At 44.4% G+C, this 17,342-nt stretch overlaps 1 protein-coding gene across 1 annotated transcript; it reads right to left on the minus strand.

Annotated features, from left to right (window-relative positions):
• Window positions 1–985: 985 nt before the first annotated feature.
• Window positions 986–13,958, minus strand: LOC307145294 (alpha-2,8-sialyltransferase 8E-like). Its single transcript, XM_079848321.1, has 7 exons — window positions 13,758–13,958; window positions 11,135–11,215; window positions 10,965–11,051; window positions 4,783–4,927; window positions 4,204–4,316; window positions 4,025–4,102; window positions 986–1,699 (listed from the first exon to the last, which is right to left on the minus strand). The coding sequence occupies exons 1-7, from the start codon at window positions 13,859–13,861 to the stop codon at window positions 1,198–1,200; spliced, it is 1,110 nt and encodes a 369-aa protein (XP_079704447.1). The 5' UTR covers window positions 13,862–13,958; the 3' UTR covers window positions 986–1,197.
• Between the last annotated feature and the right edge of the window lie 3,384 nt (window positions 13,959–17,342).

Here is a 17,342-nt window from a genome sequence, read left to right on the forward strand (position 1 = left end):
GTATAGAACGTGAATGCCTTGTATTTTTTGTCGTCTTCATGTAATGGGAGATTATAAAATGATCTGTCGAATGAATCTAAAGAATGAATTGTCACCAAGCGCTGGGGTAGGGGCTGCGCATCTTTCACAGTTCGTGCATTAAGCCAGCGGAAATCTGTGCAAATGCTAAGATCGCCATTCTTTTTCCAGCACAGAACCAAAGGTGATGCAAATTCGCTAACTGACTTACAGATTATTCCCCTCTCCTCCATCTCATTCAAAGCTACATGTAACTTCTGGTACTGTGAAGGGGGGACTCGTCTGCATGGTAAGTGACATGGCCTCTCATCAACCACATGAATTCTGTGCACAAAGTCCTTGACTTCACCACAGTCAAGAGAATGTCTAGAAAAAATATCCTCATACTCAAGGATCAGGTCACGCAACTTCGCCTTCCAGAATTCAGAAACCTCACATGCTTCTAAGTCAACAGCCTATAGCCCACACTGTTGGAGCCTGCTGATTAGCCAGTCAGGCTTATCCGCCATAGCCGTCAACTGCTGAGCACTGGACTTTGGGGCAAGCTCAGTCTCTTTTTCACACACATCGCAATACAAGGGTAGATATCAGGCACTTTGGTGTTCCACCTCAGTGTTACAGGTCTGTCACTGGGATTGACTAACTTAAGAGGTATCCAACCATCACCCCAAAGAGGGGTGACTACACGACCAACCAATACTTTTCTAGAAGCAGAATGGGCTTTAGATGGTACCACCACTACACCAAACTGGCCACAGGACTTAACAGGGAGTTTGCCCCAGACAAGGTGCTCTTGGAAATGCGATAGTATAATTGCATAATTAAGCTTTACTATATCAACGACATCAGGAACCATTTCGCCACTCCAACGATGTACGCAAAGCTGTTGTGGATCCGTTTACCCAACTGGCACAAATTTAAAGAACATTACAGTGTTGTTTGGCAAATAAATAAATGACAGTTACATAGGTATTACCAACATTTTATTATGTAAGATTTATGTTACACCTCAAATGGAATTTATAGTAATTTACAATGTTAATTTATTAGTGAGTCCACAAACTCATCCTCATGACTTGTCAAGCATTCGCAGATGGTATAGATGTAGTGTAAATATAGGCTAAGTAGTATAGATGATTGAAAGCTTATTTGTTTTGGTGTTGCCACCCCTCACAGTCCTCATGCCACCCTATAATGATTTTCTCGATCCGCCCCTGGTGAGGAGCAGGGCTGCAGGTGCAGTGTCAGCGCCCCCTGGCTGTGGAGCTGCAGTAGCCACACAAACTCTTCCGGCATCTTGTGTATGTAGGGGTGCGGGCGATTCAGGTCATAATAATGGTATGGAATCGGACGCTCCTGCAGGTCGCTGTCGAACGGCCAGAATCCATAAATGTGAACATTCTCACACAGTTCCAGTGCAGTGCTGATTAAAAGGAATCCCGTGGAGAGGCGCACCTCCTGTAGGCCACGCCCCTTCCAGAAACGGTCCAGTGTCTGCAGGTAAGAGGGGCTGAAGAACGCCACCGGCTGCTGAGGTCTGATTGGCTGGAGGACTTTGAGTGTTTTGATTGACGGTGATGTGCAGAACGTGTAGGCGAAGGCAGGAATAATGAGGGAGGCGTTTCCGTACACACTGACCCGCTCCACCAATGGATCCGGATTCTTCTCCAGGTTTTTGTATCTACAGAAACACAGTTTTTAATAAATGCTACTGACAGAACACTAGATGATCATATATGTGTATGCCAGGGAAAAGACGCCTCTGTTCCCCAGCTGTCATTACTACGTTATGTTGACTGACAAATGGGGTCTCACTTGGGTTGCCCAATCTCCTCTGAGTTTTATAAAAATGGCCAATGGAATTGTCCAGTGGAAATTCATGCCAAGCCCCTCCCCCGTACATACAGTTATGCGAGATGGCGGCTCGCATCCATTCATTCAGAAATTTGCTTTGGAGACGTTTGGTTGCAGCAGTGATCTATATTTCCAATCATCTCGAAAAATAGTTTAAGTCTGGGGATCTCTCTGGACTGGTGAAGAGGATGCATTCAGCGGTGTTTCGCCAGCGTGTTTGTAGTGCACGGATAAGTGCAGCGATTCTCCCCAGGGCGCTTCAGTCAAAAAGAGCAGCTTTTCCCTGAAAGAGCAAATTGGACAGCAAGTAAAAGACACTTGCTGTCCTTTCCATCTTTGTTTTTCTGGTTGCAGTCGTTTCCTGTCTTCATCTGACGGCCACAATAATAGTCTCACATGCCTGGGCCGAGAGCATGCTGAGACGGCATTCGTGATTGGTTCATGTCCTCATTGCGAGAATATGACCATGTCGACATTGCGGTCGAGACTTAGCCTCCTTGTGAAGGAACGAGTCCACTCTGCTGTTACCCATCCCGCCGCCACTTCTCATAGTTATCAGCCTCTGGTCTGATAACACTTTGGGAGTGGGAGCGCTTCCACTGGGACTCCCCCTCCTCTGCAGTATTGTGTGCTGTCGAGTTGCCAGGTGATGGGACCTTCTCTTGGGGGACCCAGTGTGTCATTTGGTGCTCCGGGTGAAGATCAGATAGCTGAATTGGAGAGAGGGCTATTGTCCTCTACAGAGGAAGATGATGCTGAGCTTCCCCTTCGTGCGTGGTCGCTTATGCTGAGTCGGATGTAGAGTCAACATGTACTCCAAGGGGTCCATGGATATTCCACAGGTAGAGTGTGCAATTGCTATGCACTTGTGCCCACTAAGTGCTGCCACCTAGCAGGATCGTCAACTCTGGCTGCTAAAGCTTGCAATGCCGCTGGACAGGCGGCCTCCACCTTGCATGCCATTGCCATCCTTCAGGTCCATCAGGCAAAAGCTCTCAAAGAGCTGCAAGAGGGTAGTTCTGAGCCAGGGTTGATGCAGGAACTGCACACGGCAACTGACCTTGCCCTCCGGCTGACGAAAGTCACGGTGTGAGCCCTCGGCCAGACATTGTCCACCTTGGTGGTCAATGAGCCATCTCTGGCCAAACCTTACAGAGATGTGGGATCTCAAAAAAGAGCTTATTCTCTGGGCCATATCAGGTGCGGTCTAGCAGTTTGCGACACTATGTTTCCTCACTTCTAGCCGCGCCTTCCACATTTGCCAAGAGGTTGTGGTTCGAGGACGTGCTGCGCTGTCCCTCCAGCCGAGATGAGGTTGGGATTTTACAGCCCTTACTTCATCGTACCCAAGATAGGCAATGGGTTACGGCCAATCTTGAATCTGCTGGTCTTGAACCGGACCCTTCACAAGCTCCCGTTCAAGATGGTAATGCCGAAACACATTCTCATGTGCGTTTGTCTCCAAGATTGGTTCACAGCAATCGCCCAGAAGGACAATTCTACCTCGACACAGACTGTTTCTTTGACGGACAGACGGACAACGTGGCGACGGTTGCATATATCGGATGCGTTGCCACACAGCTGGCCCCGGGGCCTACGCAAATTGGTAATCCCATACGTGTATTCTCCATGGTAGGGTTTCCCTGTCAGTAAACCTGTGTTTTTCCATGGGCTGATTCTGCTCTGCCCCATCCTGAACAATCCTGAAGCACCCCGCTGAATGGCCGGGACCACGTCTTGGCTCCTCAGCAAAATCCTAAATGAGTGGATGTGGGCCGCCATCTTATACACCCGTATGTATGGTGGAGTGTTTGGCATGCAAATTTCACCCGCCAATTCCATTGGCCGTTTTCATAAAACTCAGAAGTTATTGGGGGCTCCAAAGTTAGTCCCCATTTGTCAGTCAACATAATGTCTCCGTTCTCTCCACTGGGGGATGAGGGTTACGTCAGTTTTTTCGATTTATTTATTTCCTATCAATTTACAACAAGGTTTTATATGCTGACATTAATGGACAAGTAAAAAATAAACAATATGTTTATAGCATTTAATAATCTTGTTTAATATTATATATATTTTAATTAAAGATGTGTTTTTGATTTGTGTGTGTGTGTGTGTATGTGTGTGTGTGTGTGTGTGAGTGAACACTGACTGAAGCTGACTGGGGTTGATGGTTATCAGGTCCGTCTTCAGTCCAACATCACTGTCATTAACTGTTGCCAAATTAAACCTGAAAGAGAGAGAAAACATCATATTAACAGGAAGGATGGATGAATACTGATGGATGTGTTGTGGTCAGTGTGGGAGCAAGGAATGATGGGATGCGTTTACCGTATGACGAAGTCTGCGTTGTCAATCTCATGTCCACAGCTGCTGTTTTTCAAAATCCCACCGCTGCCGATCACAGCACACCGACCCAGACGCCGACCGGACCAGGGGAAGTCCTGCACACACACACACACACACACACACGCACACGCACATACACGTACAGACGTATACACACACACACACACACGAACATGCACACACAAATGTGCACACGCACGCTCAGACGCACACAGAAGTGCATGCACGTGCAAACGCATGCACACACACATTGGGTTTTCATGTTATATGGGGACTTTTCCTGCACATACTGCATATTCTCTCCCTTTACACTAACCCTATCCCTAAACCTACCCATCACAGAAAACATTTTCATTTACATTTTCAGAAAACATCACTTAGAATGATTTATAAATTGTTTTCTTCATGGGGACCAAAAAACGCCCCCACGAGGACAAGAATTTCAGATGTTTCCAACTTTGTGGGAACATTTTGTCATGCATACACACACACATACACTCGCACACTCACAGTCACATTCACACACTCACACAAATACACTGAGATAACACACACTCACACCTCAGGTAGCATACTGTGGAGTGCTGCATTCATTTTGTATGTTTTTGTTGTGCTTGTTTCATATTGGATGGATTGATTGATGGCTGTGTTGCTTTTGGTGAGAATGAATGATCCTGTGGCGTTACAACAAAACTGAAGCCTGATTCTGTCATAAACACACAAACACACACACACACACACACACACACACACACACACACACACACACACACACACACACACAGACAGACAGAGAGAGAGAGAGAGAGAGAGAGAGAGAGAGAGAGAGAGAAGAGAGTTAATGAGGATTCATATTACATGAGCAGCTTTATCAGCGTCATCTTTGTTAATGACCCACTTCAGTTTTCATAGATTTATTGTTTGAGCAGTTTTAACAGCTTGTCTCTTTAAAAATGGGATATCTGAACAATAATGACATGTTTTTTAGAAAGCTAAGAAAGAGGTAAAACCCTCTGGTGAGCCGGATCCGGCATTGACAACACTCTCCACACCTTGCTCTTTCTCGTCCTCATCCTCTTCCTCCTCTGCCTCTCACGTTGCTGGTATCAACATTCAGTGGACCTGTGTCACATGTGCACTCTGAGCTGGCTTATATTTTATGTTGTTGGTTTGATGACATCATTAGAAACAACCGTGAACAATTAATAACAGTGTATAAACGATGACAACTGTGTTTTAGTTGTGCATAACTTTTGCCTGCCTGTGTTTAGCATTTTGAAACATAAAAGCATTACTGTGCAAAATGTATTTTAGTGAGTGAGAATATGTTTAGAGTTTTGCAAAAGAGTGCATGAGATTTGCAAATGGTGTTTAACTGCCTGAATGCTCCACCACCACATCCATTCAAAGATCACAGTCTCCATAATTCTAACCAGCCACACCTTTTCCTCATCTCTACACTCATTATCTACACTCCCTATATATACACAATCATTCCTCTCCTTCATTGTCTGGTCTCCATTGTGGAAAAGGACTCATAACCTGCGCTACATACCTTACCTTTCCGAGTCTGGTATCCGTTACAGAAGACCAGACCGATACATCATAAATCCGACAGTCCTGAATCCTGAAAATTCTATTCAAGATTATGCTTTGAAATTTCGTACTCTCGCTGCTGAAAGTGGTTGGAACGAACGTTCCCTTATCACCACTTATCGTCAGGGTCTGGATCCTGCACTGCGGCTGCATCTCTCCGCTTATGACGACACCACCGGGCTTGAGCGCTTCATTCAACTATCCATCCGTGTTGGAAATCGTGTGAGGGGTTGTATGGAAGACCGAACATGCCAGCAGTCCTCCTATTATCATCTCCAGCCAGTGTATCCCAGCACTCCAGAACCCAGCCATCAGCTGACCAAGAGACTATAGCTGTATTTTGGTTCTGGTGGACATGTTATTCAGGCATGTCCCGTCCTCTGGTGAGTTATCTCTCTTCATCTAATGTTAGTTTCACGCCACTTACTACCATTGTGACATTAACTGCTGCCGGAACCTCTATTCCAGTTACCACCCTCCTCGACTCTGGGTCAGCTGGCAACTGGATCTCTTCTCAGGAGACCTCTGCCATCAGCTATAGCTCAAGAAAAGGCCCAATACCATCCCTTACCAAGTAAAATCGGTACCTGGCAAAGCGCTCACCTGGCCAAGTACGAGACTGTGTGGGACCCCTTCAGCTCCAAGTTGGCCAACTTTACATAGAGAACATCTGCCTGCTGGTTCTGGAGAATTCCACTGCTCGGATTATCCTACGGCGTCCTTGGCTCGTTTCACACAACCCCATCCTCTCCTTGTCAAACGGTGAAGTCCTGAAGTGGGGCAGGGGATACTTCCCAAGATGTTTCCCTCGACTAAGCCCTGTCGAGAAGCAAACTGTTGACATCCCTGTCTGCTACACCCCCTTCAGTAACGTATTTTGCCTGAAATGAACCTCCCAATTACCACCACATCGACCATGAGTCTGTGCCATTAACATCCTTCCAGGTGAGCCAGTGCCCTGAGGCAAAGTATATCCTCTGTCCATACCCGAACAGAAGGCTATGGAGGAGTATATAGAGGAGGCTCTACAGCAAGGTTACATCCATCCATCTACCTCCTCTGCTGCTTCAAGCTTCTTTTTCGTGACAAGGACGCGGATTACCGGGCACTCAACAAAATAACCATTAAGTTTGGTCACCCCCTTGCTCTCGTCTCTGCAGCTTTGGAACAACTTCGCGGAGTCAACATCTTCACAAACCGGAGCGCATACAACCTCGTAAGAATTCGTGAGGGGGACGAGTGGAAGACAGCCTTTAATGAAAGAGGTGTTCCGGGTACATCCTTACCACGTATCGGAGGTCCTACTCAAGCTCCGCGAACACCAGCTATACCTCAAGGCAAAGAAATGTACTTTCCACCAGCCATCCATCCAATTCCTTGGTTATAATATCAGCCAAGAAGGGATCCAGATGGACGAGAGGAAGGTGGAAGCAGTCCGGTCCTGGCCAACTCCCACTACCATAAAGGAACTTCAGCGATTTCTGGGATTTTCAAACTTTTACAGACGCTTCATCAATATAGTTCCATAACTTCTCCACTCACTAGTCTCCTCAAAGGCAGGCCCAAATCTCTCTCCTGGAATTCAGAAGCCACCAAAGCCATGAATACCCTTCCAGTAAGCATTTACATCTGCGCAGCTCCTAGTCCATCCTGATCCCAATCACCCTTTCATCGTGGAAGTCGACGCCTTCACCTCTGGAGTAGGAGCGGCTCTATCCCAGGAGCAGGGGCAGCCACCTCAACTCCAGGAACCCTTTTCTCCAGGAAACTCACCCCGGCAGAACAAAATTACGATATTGGGATTCGAGAACTACTGGCCATCAAGCTCACTCTTGAGGAATGGAGGCATTGGTTGGAAGGGGCCCACCAACCTTTCACCATCCTTACCGATCACCGCAATCTGGAATATCTTTGAGAAGCTAAAAGGTTAAACCCCAGACAGGCCAGGTGGGCCCTTTTCTTCACCTGATTCCAGTTCTCCATCACCTATCAGCCAGGGACCAAGAACATAAAAGCAGATGCTCTCTCCCGTCTCCATGCTCCCAAAGAGACCCCTTAACATTCAGAATCCATCCTCCCTTCCAATCTATTTGTGAGCTCCATCCAGTGGTCCCTGGACGAGGAACTCGCGAACCAATGCCTCTGAACCCACTCTGCCGGGGTGTCCACTAGATCACACTTACGTTCCACGCACCCAACGTGTCCCTCTGATTTAGTCTGCACACTCTTCACTGGGCACTGGTCACCCTGGGACCAGTCAAACCCTCTCGCTGCTACGAGACCACTTCTGGTGGCCTAACATGGCAAGGGATGTGAGAGGGTACATCCAGGACTGAGTGGAGTGTGCCATGTCTAAGACCCCAAGTCACCTCCAATCTGGTAAGATGCTATCTCTGCCCATTCCACACCGTCCATGATCACACCTAGGAGTAGACTTTATCATGGACTTACCACCCTCGGATGGATATACCTGTGTTCTGGTTGTAGTGAATCAGTTTTCCAAGGCCTGTCACCTGATCCCACTAAGGGGACTACCAACTGCCATGGAGACAGCCGAGATGTTATTTAACCATGTCTTCCGAAACTTCAGTCTACCCGAAGACATTGCGTCTGACAGAGGTTTGTGTTCAGAGTCTGGAAGACCTTTTTCAATCTCCTAGGTGTGACTGTGAGTCTCTCCTCTGGTTATCAGCCCCAGAATGACGGGCAGACGGAATGCAAGATACAGGAGATAGGATGTTTCCTACGTACCTTCTGCCATGTCCACCTGAACTCCTGGAACCACTTCCTCACCTGGGCCGAGTACGCACAAACTTCCCTGAGTCATCTAGCTACTGGTCTTACACCCTTCCAGTGTGTACTCGGCTTCCAACACACATTGTTCCCCTGGTCTGGGGAACCTTCTGAAGTTCCATCTGCTACTTATTTGTTCCAGGAGAGCTAGTGGGTCTGGGAAGCAGTTCATCGACACCCTCAGCGGGCAGTGTGTCGCCAGAAGAGCCATACTGATGCCCAGAGAACCGCCACTCCCACCTACCAGCCCAGGCAGAAAGTGTGCCTCTCCACCCGCGACATCAGACTGTGCCTGCCAAGCTGAAAGCTGAGTCCCAAATACATTGGTCCCTTCCCCATGGCATGGCAAATCAAGACAGTCACATGTGAATTGTATCTTCCTACTCACTATAGAATTCATCCTACCATTCACGTATCACTCCTGAAACCATACCATACTTCTGTTTCTCCTCTCTCCACAGTGCCTGGTCCCAGTGACGAACCCCCTCTGCCTTTTGTACGGGAGGATGGGACAGTATATGCTGTGAAGGAGATACTGGACTCCTGGCGTCGTGGTGGCTGTTTGGAATACCTTGTTGACTGGGAGGGGTATGGTCCAGAGGAGAGGTCATGGGTCCCCAGGGAGGACATCTTGGATCCAAATCTCTTCACAGAATTCCACGCCTCTCATCCACAATGTCCAGCTCCACGTGGCCGGGGTCGGCCACCGTGGCGTTGGGGTCCTCGGCCCTCAGGAGCGGGCCGTGGAGGGGGGGTTCAGTCACGGTTTCACCATGCTCCACCAAGGCTCCACCACCACGCCCATTCAAAGATCTCAGTCTCCAGAATTCTAACCAGCCACACCTGTTCCTCGTCTCTACACTCATTATCCTCCCTATATATACACACACATTCCTCTCCTTCATTGTCTGGTCTCCAATTTGGAAAAGGACTCGCACTATTTACCTTACCTCCTATCGCTAAAATCTCCAGTGGATTCCTGTTCTCCTGCTGTGTTCCCTTGTGTTCTCCAACCTCTCCACTATCCTGATATTCAGATAAGACTGTTGTTCATCTTCAAAGTCATATCTCTGCTACCTGCCTGTCTTATACAACCTATAGTCTTTACTTTCATTTTGTGTTTGTTAATTTTGACATTAAAGTTTCGTTGAATGTTCGCCGTTTTCCACCTCCTTCTTTCCTGAACTTTAAACCTCATTACAATGCGTTTCTATGTCAATACTATCAACGCAGAAATGAATCTGCAGCAGTTAGGTGGTACAAGTCCAAGCTCTGTAAGTTGTTTACGTTAATTATTATTGGTTTTGTTATGTGCTTTGAGACATGAAGTAATTTAATGCTGTCTCTCACATCTCTTTGCAGAATCTGCTCTGGCTGTGTGCACTCTTGTTTTTTGAAGGAGGTGTGGCTTTGGAGCAGCGTTTCCATCCCATGTGTTCAAGAGAAAAATGTCGTCACTTCCGGGGAAATTGGCACAAAATATCAGTAATAATATAGTTGCTGCAATCGGGCTCTTTTTCCCTCCATCATAATTGAGTTGAGTCTCAGAGCATCAGACGACACACAATAAACGCTGTCATGTTCTCTTGCATTCGGATTCTGGTGTTTGGGAACGAAATCGTGTGAGATGCTTCTGGAGGGAATTAAACCAAATCATTCTGATGACACACTTCGACTCCAGCGTTTCAGAACCACCAAACCAACATTTGAGATGCTGCGATGCCATTGGTCCACTGGTTAGTCCAGTTATCCAATCACAGCCTCTCCTAAGGCATATCAAAGGATTTATTCTGAAAATGTGTTTCAATCACAGTTTATCAGATAAATAAATTATCCGCCTCAATTGCGTGAATATAGATTTTTTATGCACATTTGTAGAATTGATGCACATCTTGGCATTTCCAATCGTTTTCAAAAATTTGCATAAAAACAGGTAGATGGAAACACAGTCTTCAGAACAAACCATATTTGGGAGTTCCTGAGAATTCTGTCTGTACACAGGATCAAACTCTGCTATTCTAAAATACCAAATGTTTCATGAGGCGATTTCTTTTAATCGCTGAGGTTTCACATAACAAGGGGACTTATATATATTTGCACTGGTGTTGCTCAACAACTTCACTTCTCATGGACATATAAAGACACTATGAGAAAGACACTAAAGGAATGTGGAACTGAACATGTACAAGTGGTTCCTGTAGCTCAAATAGCAGATTATTGCACCAAGATCATCAGTACGATCCCCAAGAAATGCATCAATCTGAGAAAAATGTAAACCTTGAATGCAATGCAAAGTCACCTTTGGATGACGTGCCAAATGCATAAGCATGAATGTAAAAATGATAAAGACACACCTGTTTAGCTCCCGCTCAGTTTTGTTTGATTTGTACGGGCAGCTCATGAAATCTGACAGCTCCTGCGTGAAGCTCTTGAGTTTTATACTGAGAGGGAAACAAAGGCATTTAATTAAATGGTCAGTTCTTTGAAATATCAGGATCGCTGGTTGATCTTCATTCTCACGCACCTTTTGGCCGGTTTGATAATGGAAAACTTGCGTCTGAGATTTGCGCAGCGCAGCTTCTGAAGCGCCTCTGTCATCGCATCTCTGAAAGAAAAAGAATTTTTTTTTTTGCTCTAACTATTTCTAATGTCTCTAAATTATCAACATGATCAAAACTGCTGATAAACCTGTTGCACACAATCTACTTCATTCTAGTTCTGTCTTATGGGTTCCTCCTTACTCTTAAAAATAAAGGTTCTTGTTCAGCAAAAAATCTTTCTTGCCTTTAACGGACTCTTGGCTGGTAATCAAGGGTTCTTGATGCTTCATTACCGGTTATTTGTATAGAGTAGGTTCAGTGGAAACTTTACAGGATTTCCTAAGACATCAGACCCCTTTTGTTTCTATTTGGGTCATTTTAAGGGTGGAGCAGTTCTTGTTTTTGAAGAGCAGGACACACAACAGAAAGTCTAGGCTAACAATTTCTGCTAGAAAATGCCAGTGAAAGCAATTATAACCTTAAATCTTCTGTGAAATCAGAAGATTGCTCAATAGAAATGTTGATTCCGTTTCATGCCAACTTCATTACATCTGAACACTAAAACAAACACAACGTATTTGATATATTTGTGTATATTACTACTACTAAATTAATACAAGAATCACATTTTTATTGCAAAATGTAATTATATTATTGCCAGGTCTTTATATAAAGTTAGATAAAAAAGTATGTTCAATTTCATCGGCATACAGGCTACTCAAGTACGATAGCAAATCTCAACTGCGGGATTGTTTATATCGTCGCAAAATGTAACTATATTATTGGTTAGCTCTAATCTGTAAAATGCATGAAAATATTAAGGTAATATACATTTTAACATCATGATTTTCTGTAAAGCTGTTCTGAAACAATGTGTATTGTGTATTGTGAATACATTAATTTGCACATTGCCAAACTTGTGGATACTTGTGCAGAAAAACAGCAAATGGTTCAAATATTTTCACCGCAGTAAACTGAAGGATTTATTTGAAGCACTATATAGCCTAGTGAAACACCTTTATCTCTGATTCAGTCCTGAACAGGGGTGCGTTTCCCGAAAGCATCGTTGGCCAACTATGGTCGCAAGTTCATCGCAATGTCCATTGAACTCTATTGGTAACGACGGAACTTGCGACCATAGTTGGCCAACGATGCTTTCGGGAAACGCACCCCAGCTCTACTCTCATGCGTAACAAATCTAAAACATTTCTATTCTAATTAAAATTATAATGACGCTTCCATCTAAACTAATGACAATTAAATAACAATACACTTGTGTGTTTCTTAGACTCCTCAGAAAACAATTTAACAACTTCATGACAGCATGCACAATATTATATTGTATTAGTGTCATCAAGTAGCCATAGTTATAGGCTAGGGGAGAGCCGGGACAGTTGAAACACTTTTCAGATAAATGTCGTTTTCTAAGATAAGGTTACAGATAGATTTTTTATTTTTTTGTGATTAACAACTCACATATGTGTTCTATTAGTATCATGTGTTATTCGGTACAAATATAGAATGATTTAAGTAAAATATGACTTTGAACGGGAGTTGTGCTTTGTTTCAATCGTCCCGCAGGCGGGACGGTTGAAACACAGGGGTGGGACAGATGAAACATGACAGTTTAAATGGCAACTATTCATCTAATGCTTTTTTTTGTGAACAACACCTGACAAGTAAGTTATGTACATATTGTTACAAACATATTTTGTAATTTATTTTCATTTAAAGGTTCATATTAACCATTTTTGTTCTGTCGCCCAATAAACAATAGGCGATAAGCCTATGCGCATTTTGTAATCTTTCTAACAGGCTATTTTGACGAAGACAGACAAATCAGTTTACAATTAATTTTCTTACATTTCTTCCTTCAGTCATATTGAGTGTTTGCTAGTTGAATAACCTGTTATTATGAAGAAAACGAGGTCAACCAGACGACGATAAATGAAATTTATTGAATATTGAAGATTGGACAATTGATGATTATTACAGAGATAGCATGTGTTGCGTAATTGAAAATTAATTTGCATTAAAAGAAACACAAGTCTAGAAACAGTATATGAATCTATGAACAGTATAGGCTATGACCAGGTTTAACGGGCAGGACGCGCGGTCGGGACGGTTGAAACGCTGTTTCAACCGTCCCGACAGCGCATCCTGTCATTTAAACCTCTTTTGCTCTTAAACTAAAAAACTCTGATATTGCCCACTTAAGGGTGTGTTGCAGTACTAATACACCTGCCGTATTATCATTACAATGGCACATGAAACAATAAATCCAACTTGTCAGTCAAAAAAAAGTACCGCACGAAAGAATTCACTCACCGCATTCAAAAACAGCTTTGCGGCTTTAACTCCAAAACGACACGACGTAAAGAAGAAATGTTTTCGCGGGTATGTTAGGCATTGCGTGCTGTACGTGCTGACGAAATTTGCCGTACATGACGTGAGTGGTTTTCAAGAAAATCTCAGTGTTTCATCCGTCCCGCGTTTCAATCGTCCCGCCTCTCCCCTACTTAAAAATCAGCAACACGGAGCCCGATTTGAATTCATTTAAATAGCGTTTATTGAATTATAATGAAATATTGAGATAAAAGCGCTCACCTGGACGAGAGTGTGTCGGGTAACGTTATGTAGTAAAACACCACACACACAGCCTGAAAGATGACCAGGACCATCAGCAGTGTGAAGATCCACTTTAGAGCCATCAGAGAGAAACCGTGTGTGTGAGTGTGCGATTCAGGGGTTACAGGCAGCACATATACACACACACACACACACACACACACACACACACACACACACACGCACCCCTCTCAAACGCGCTCATATCCTGTAAAATGTTAACACGATGGCAAAATGAGGCTTCCTGGACCACTGAGACCTTGCAGGCCATTGCTTCAGCCAAAGGTTCATTACTCGAAGCTTCATTCAGCATTGCTCACTAGTGACACCTAGCTACTGTGAAAAGAAATAGCAGACAAATGAATTCATTCTGAACCAGTGTCGCTCCCCCCCCTCCCCCCCTCCCCCCCTCCCCTCCCCCCCTCCCCCCCTCCCCTCCCCTCCTTCCCTCCCCTCCTTCCCTCCTTCCCTCCTTCCTTCCTTCCTTCCTTCCTTCCTCCTTCCTCCCTCCCTCCTTCCTTTATATATATATATATATATATATATATATATAAAATTTATATTTTATAAAAATACTTTTATAAATAAAAATATGTATTTGTAATGTAAATATACAAATACATATTTATATTTATTTGTATATTTATATTTAAATGTATATTTTATAAAAAAAATATTTTTATAAATAAAAATATTTATTTATTTTGTACTCACTGTTGATGTCTGTAACCTTTCATTTGCAATAATAAAAATACATGATCATTTGTCCATTACTGTGTATAATATAAAATATGTATCTTTCTCTCTCTGAATTTACTTGTGCAGTCACACACACAGTTAATTAATTATTCATAAATTGTTTGGATAGTGACAGTATGAACAACAACAGTGACACTGTGTTGAGTGCATGTTAGAGTGAGTGTAATAAAGTACATTTATTCATTTAGCAGATTATAGATAACAGATTAAAGTAAACTGCAACAGAATAGTCTGGAAGGAAGGATTACAATAGATTTTTTATTGAGAAACAGAATTATTTCAAGTGTGTTGGGGTTTAGACGATTCCTCTTCTTGGACAAAATGTCTCTAGCCTTGGAAAAGATCCTTTCACAAGGAACAGAGGATGCAGCAGGGGGAACATAAAAATGCCAGTGCCAGCTGGTATAAATGAGGATACTGCTTCTGTTGAGCCCAGACAGGGGAGGATTCCCTCTTTCTTGCTGCTCCGTTACCAGGAAAAAGGAAGAGTCACAAAAAGCAAACAAATCCAAAAGGGCAATCCAAATCAAAAAGCAGTCCAGTCCAGATGCAAAAATCCAGAGCAATCCAAATAAACTTAACTAATTAATATAACAAGACTATAATATACACTGCTCAAAAAAATAAAGGGAACACTTTTTAATCAGAGAATAGCATCAAGTCAGTTAAACTCCTGGGATATTGATCTGGTCAGTTAAGTAACAGAGGGGGTTGGTAATCAGTTTCAGCTGCTTTAGTGTTAATGACATTAACAGCAGGTGCACTAGATGGGCAACAGTGAGACAACCCCCAAAACAGGAATGGTTTTACAGGTGGAGGCCACTGACATGTTTTCCCTACTCATCTTTTCGGACTGTTTTTCACCAGTTTTGCATTTGGCTAGGGTCAGTGTCACTACTGGTAGCATGAGGCGATACCTGGACCCTACAGAAGTTGCGCAGGCAGTCCAGCTCCTTCAGGATGGCTCATCAATACGTGCCATTGCCAGAAGGTTTGCTGTGTCTCCCAGCACAGTCTCAAGAGCATGGAGGAGATTCCAGGAAGACAGACAGCTACTCTAGGAGAGCTGGACAGGGCCGTAGAAGGTCCTTAACCCATCAGCAGGACCGGTATCTGCTCCTTTGTGCGAGGAGGAACATGATGAACACTGCCAGAGCCCTACAAAATGACCTCCAGCAGGCCACTGGTGTGAATGTCTCTGACCAAACAATCAGAAACAGACTTCATGAGGGTGGCCTGAGGGCCCGACGTCCTCTAGTGGGCCCTGTGCTCACTGCCCAGCACCAGGGAGCTCGATTGGCATTTCCCATTGAACACCAGAATTGGCAGGTCCGCCACTGGTGCCCTGTGGTTTTCACAAATGAGAGCAGGTTCACCCTGAACACGTGACAGACAGGAAAGGGTCTGGAGAAGCCGTGGAGAATGTTATGCTGCCTGTAACATCGTTCAGCATGACCGGTTTGGTGGTGGGTCAGTGATGGTCTGGGGAGGCATATCCATGGAGGGACGCACAGACCTCTGCAGGCTAGACAATGGCACCCTGACTGCCATTAGGTATCAGGATGAAATCCTTGGATCCATTGTCAGACCCTATGCTGGTGCAGTGGGTCCTGGGTTCCTCCTGGTGCACAACAATGCCCGGCCTCATGTGGCGAGAGCATGCAGGCAGTTCCTGGAGGATGAAGGAATGATACCATTGAAGGGCCACCACGCTCACCTGACCTACATCCAATAGAACACCTCTGGGACATTGTGTTTCGGTCCATCTGACATCACCTGGTTGCACCTCAGACTGTCCAGGAGCTCAGTGATGCGCTGGTCCAGATCTGGGAGGAAATACCCCAGGACACCATCCGTCGTCTCATTAGGAGCATGTCCCGACGTTGTCAGGCATGCATACAAGCACGTGGGGGCCATACAAACTACTGAGTACCATTTTGAGTTGCTGCAATGAAATTTCAGCAAAACTGACCAGCCTGCTGCATCATTTTTTCACTTAGATTTCCGGGGTGTCTTTGAATTCAATCCTCTGTAGGTTGATCATTTTCATTTCCATCAAACGATGTGGCATCCTTTCGTTCATAACACATACCCAGTCCATATTAGTATAGATATCCAGCATGATATTTTTCCCCATTGAGATCTGATGCGTTTTCAAAGTGTTCCTTTAATTTTTTTGAGCAGTGTAGCTAGGCCTACTATAATAATAATATAACTATTCTAACCTGATAATGTAATAATATACAGCCCTCACATATGACACAATAACGACAATGACAAGTTGACAATGATCTAACTCTCTGACTCTCTGACACTACTACAACTGCTTCTACTACTCCTGATCAACACCCACAAGGTGGCGCAAGTTTCGAACCGCCTTTTATCCGGAAGCGACACTCAGACAGAACCGATGACGTATTTACACAAACCGAGGCCTCGTTTGTCATTAGTCACGTGATTTTCACGTTAACTACACAAGCCACGAATCGCAGCTTCATCTGGCACGCCCACTTTTTCTCGACACACGCTCCGACGCCTCGGTTCAAATGTCACATCACTAGTCTAAGGCCATCAATGTGTACTTACGATGGGGAATTGTTTAATTTGGACGATGGGGAATTGTTTAATTTGGACTCTGTGCATGCTCTTTGAGACAGTGACCACAGACCTGCATTATAGGACTGACAGACAAGAACGGTTTGACCTAAAAACATCAAAATTGAAACTACCTCGGAAAAAAAGATACCTACATCTTGGATGCCCTTGAGGTAAGCTAAAACATACCAAAATTTAATTTCAAACTGA

This window comes from Squalius cephalus (assembly GCF_949319135.1).
Source record: "Squalius cephalus genome assembly, chromosome: 18".
NCBI lineage: Eukaryota > Metazoa > Chordata > Actinopteri > Cypriniformes > Leuciscidae > Squalius > Squalius cephalus.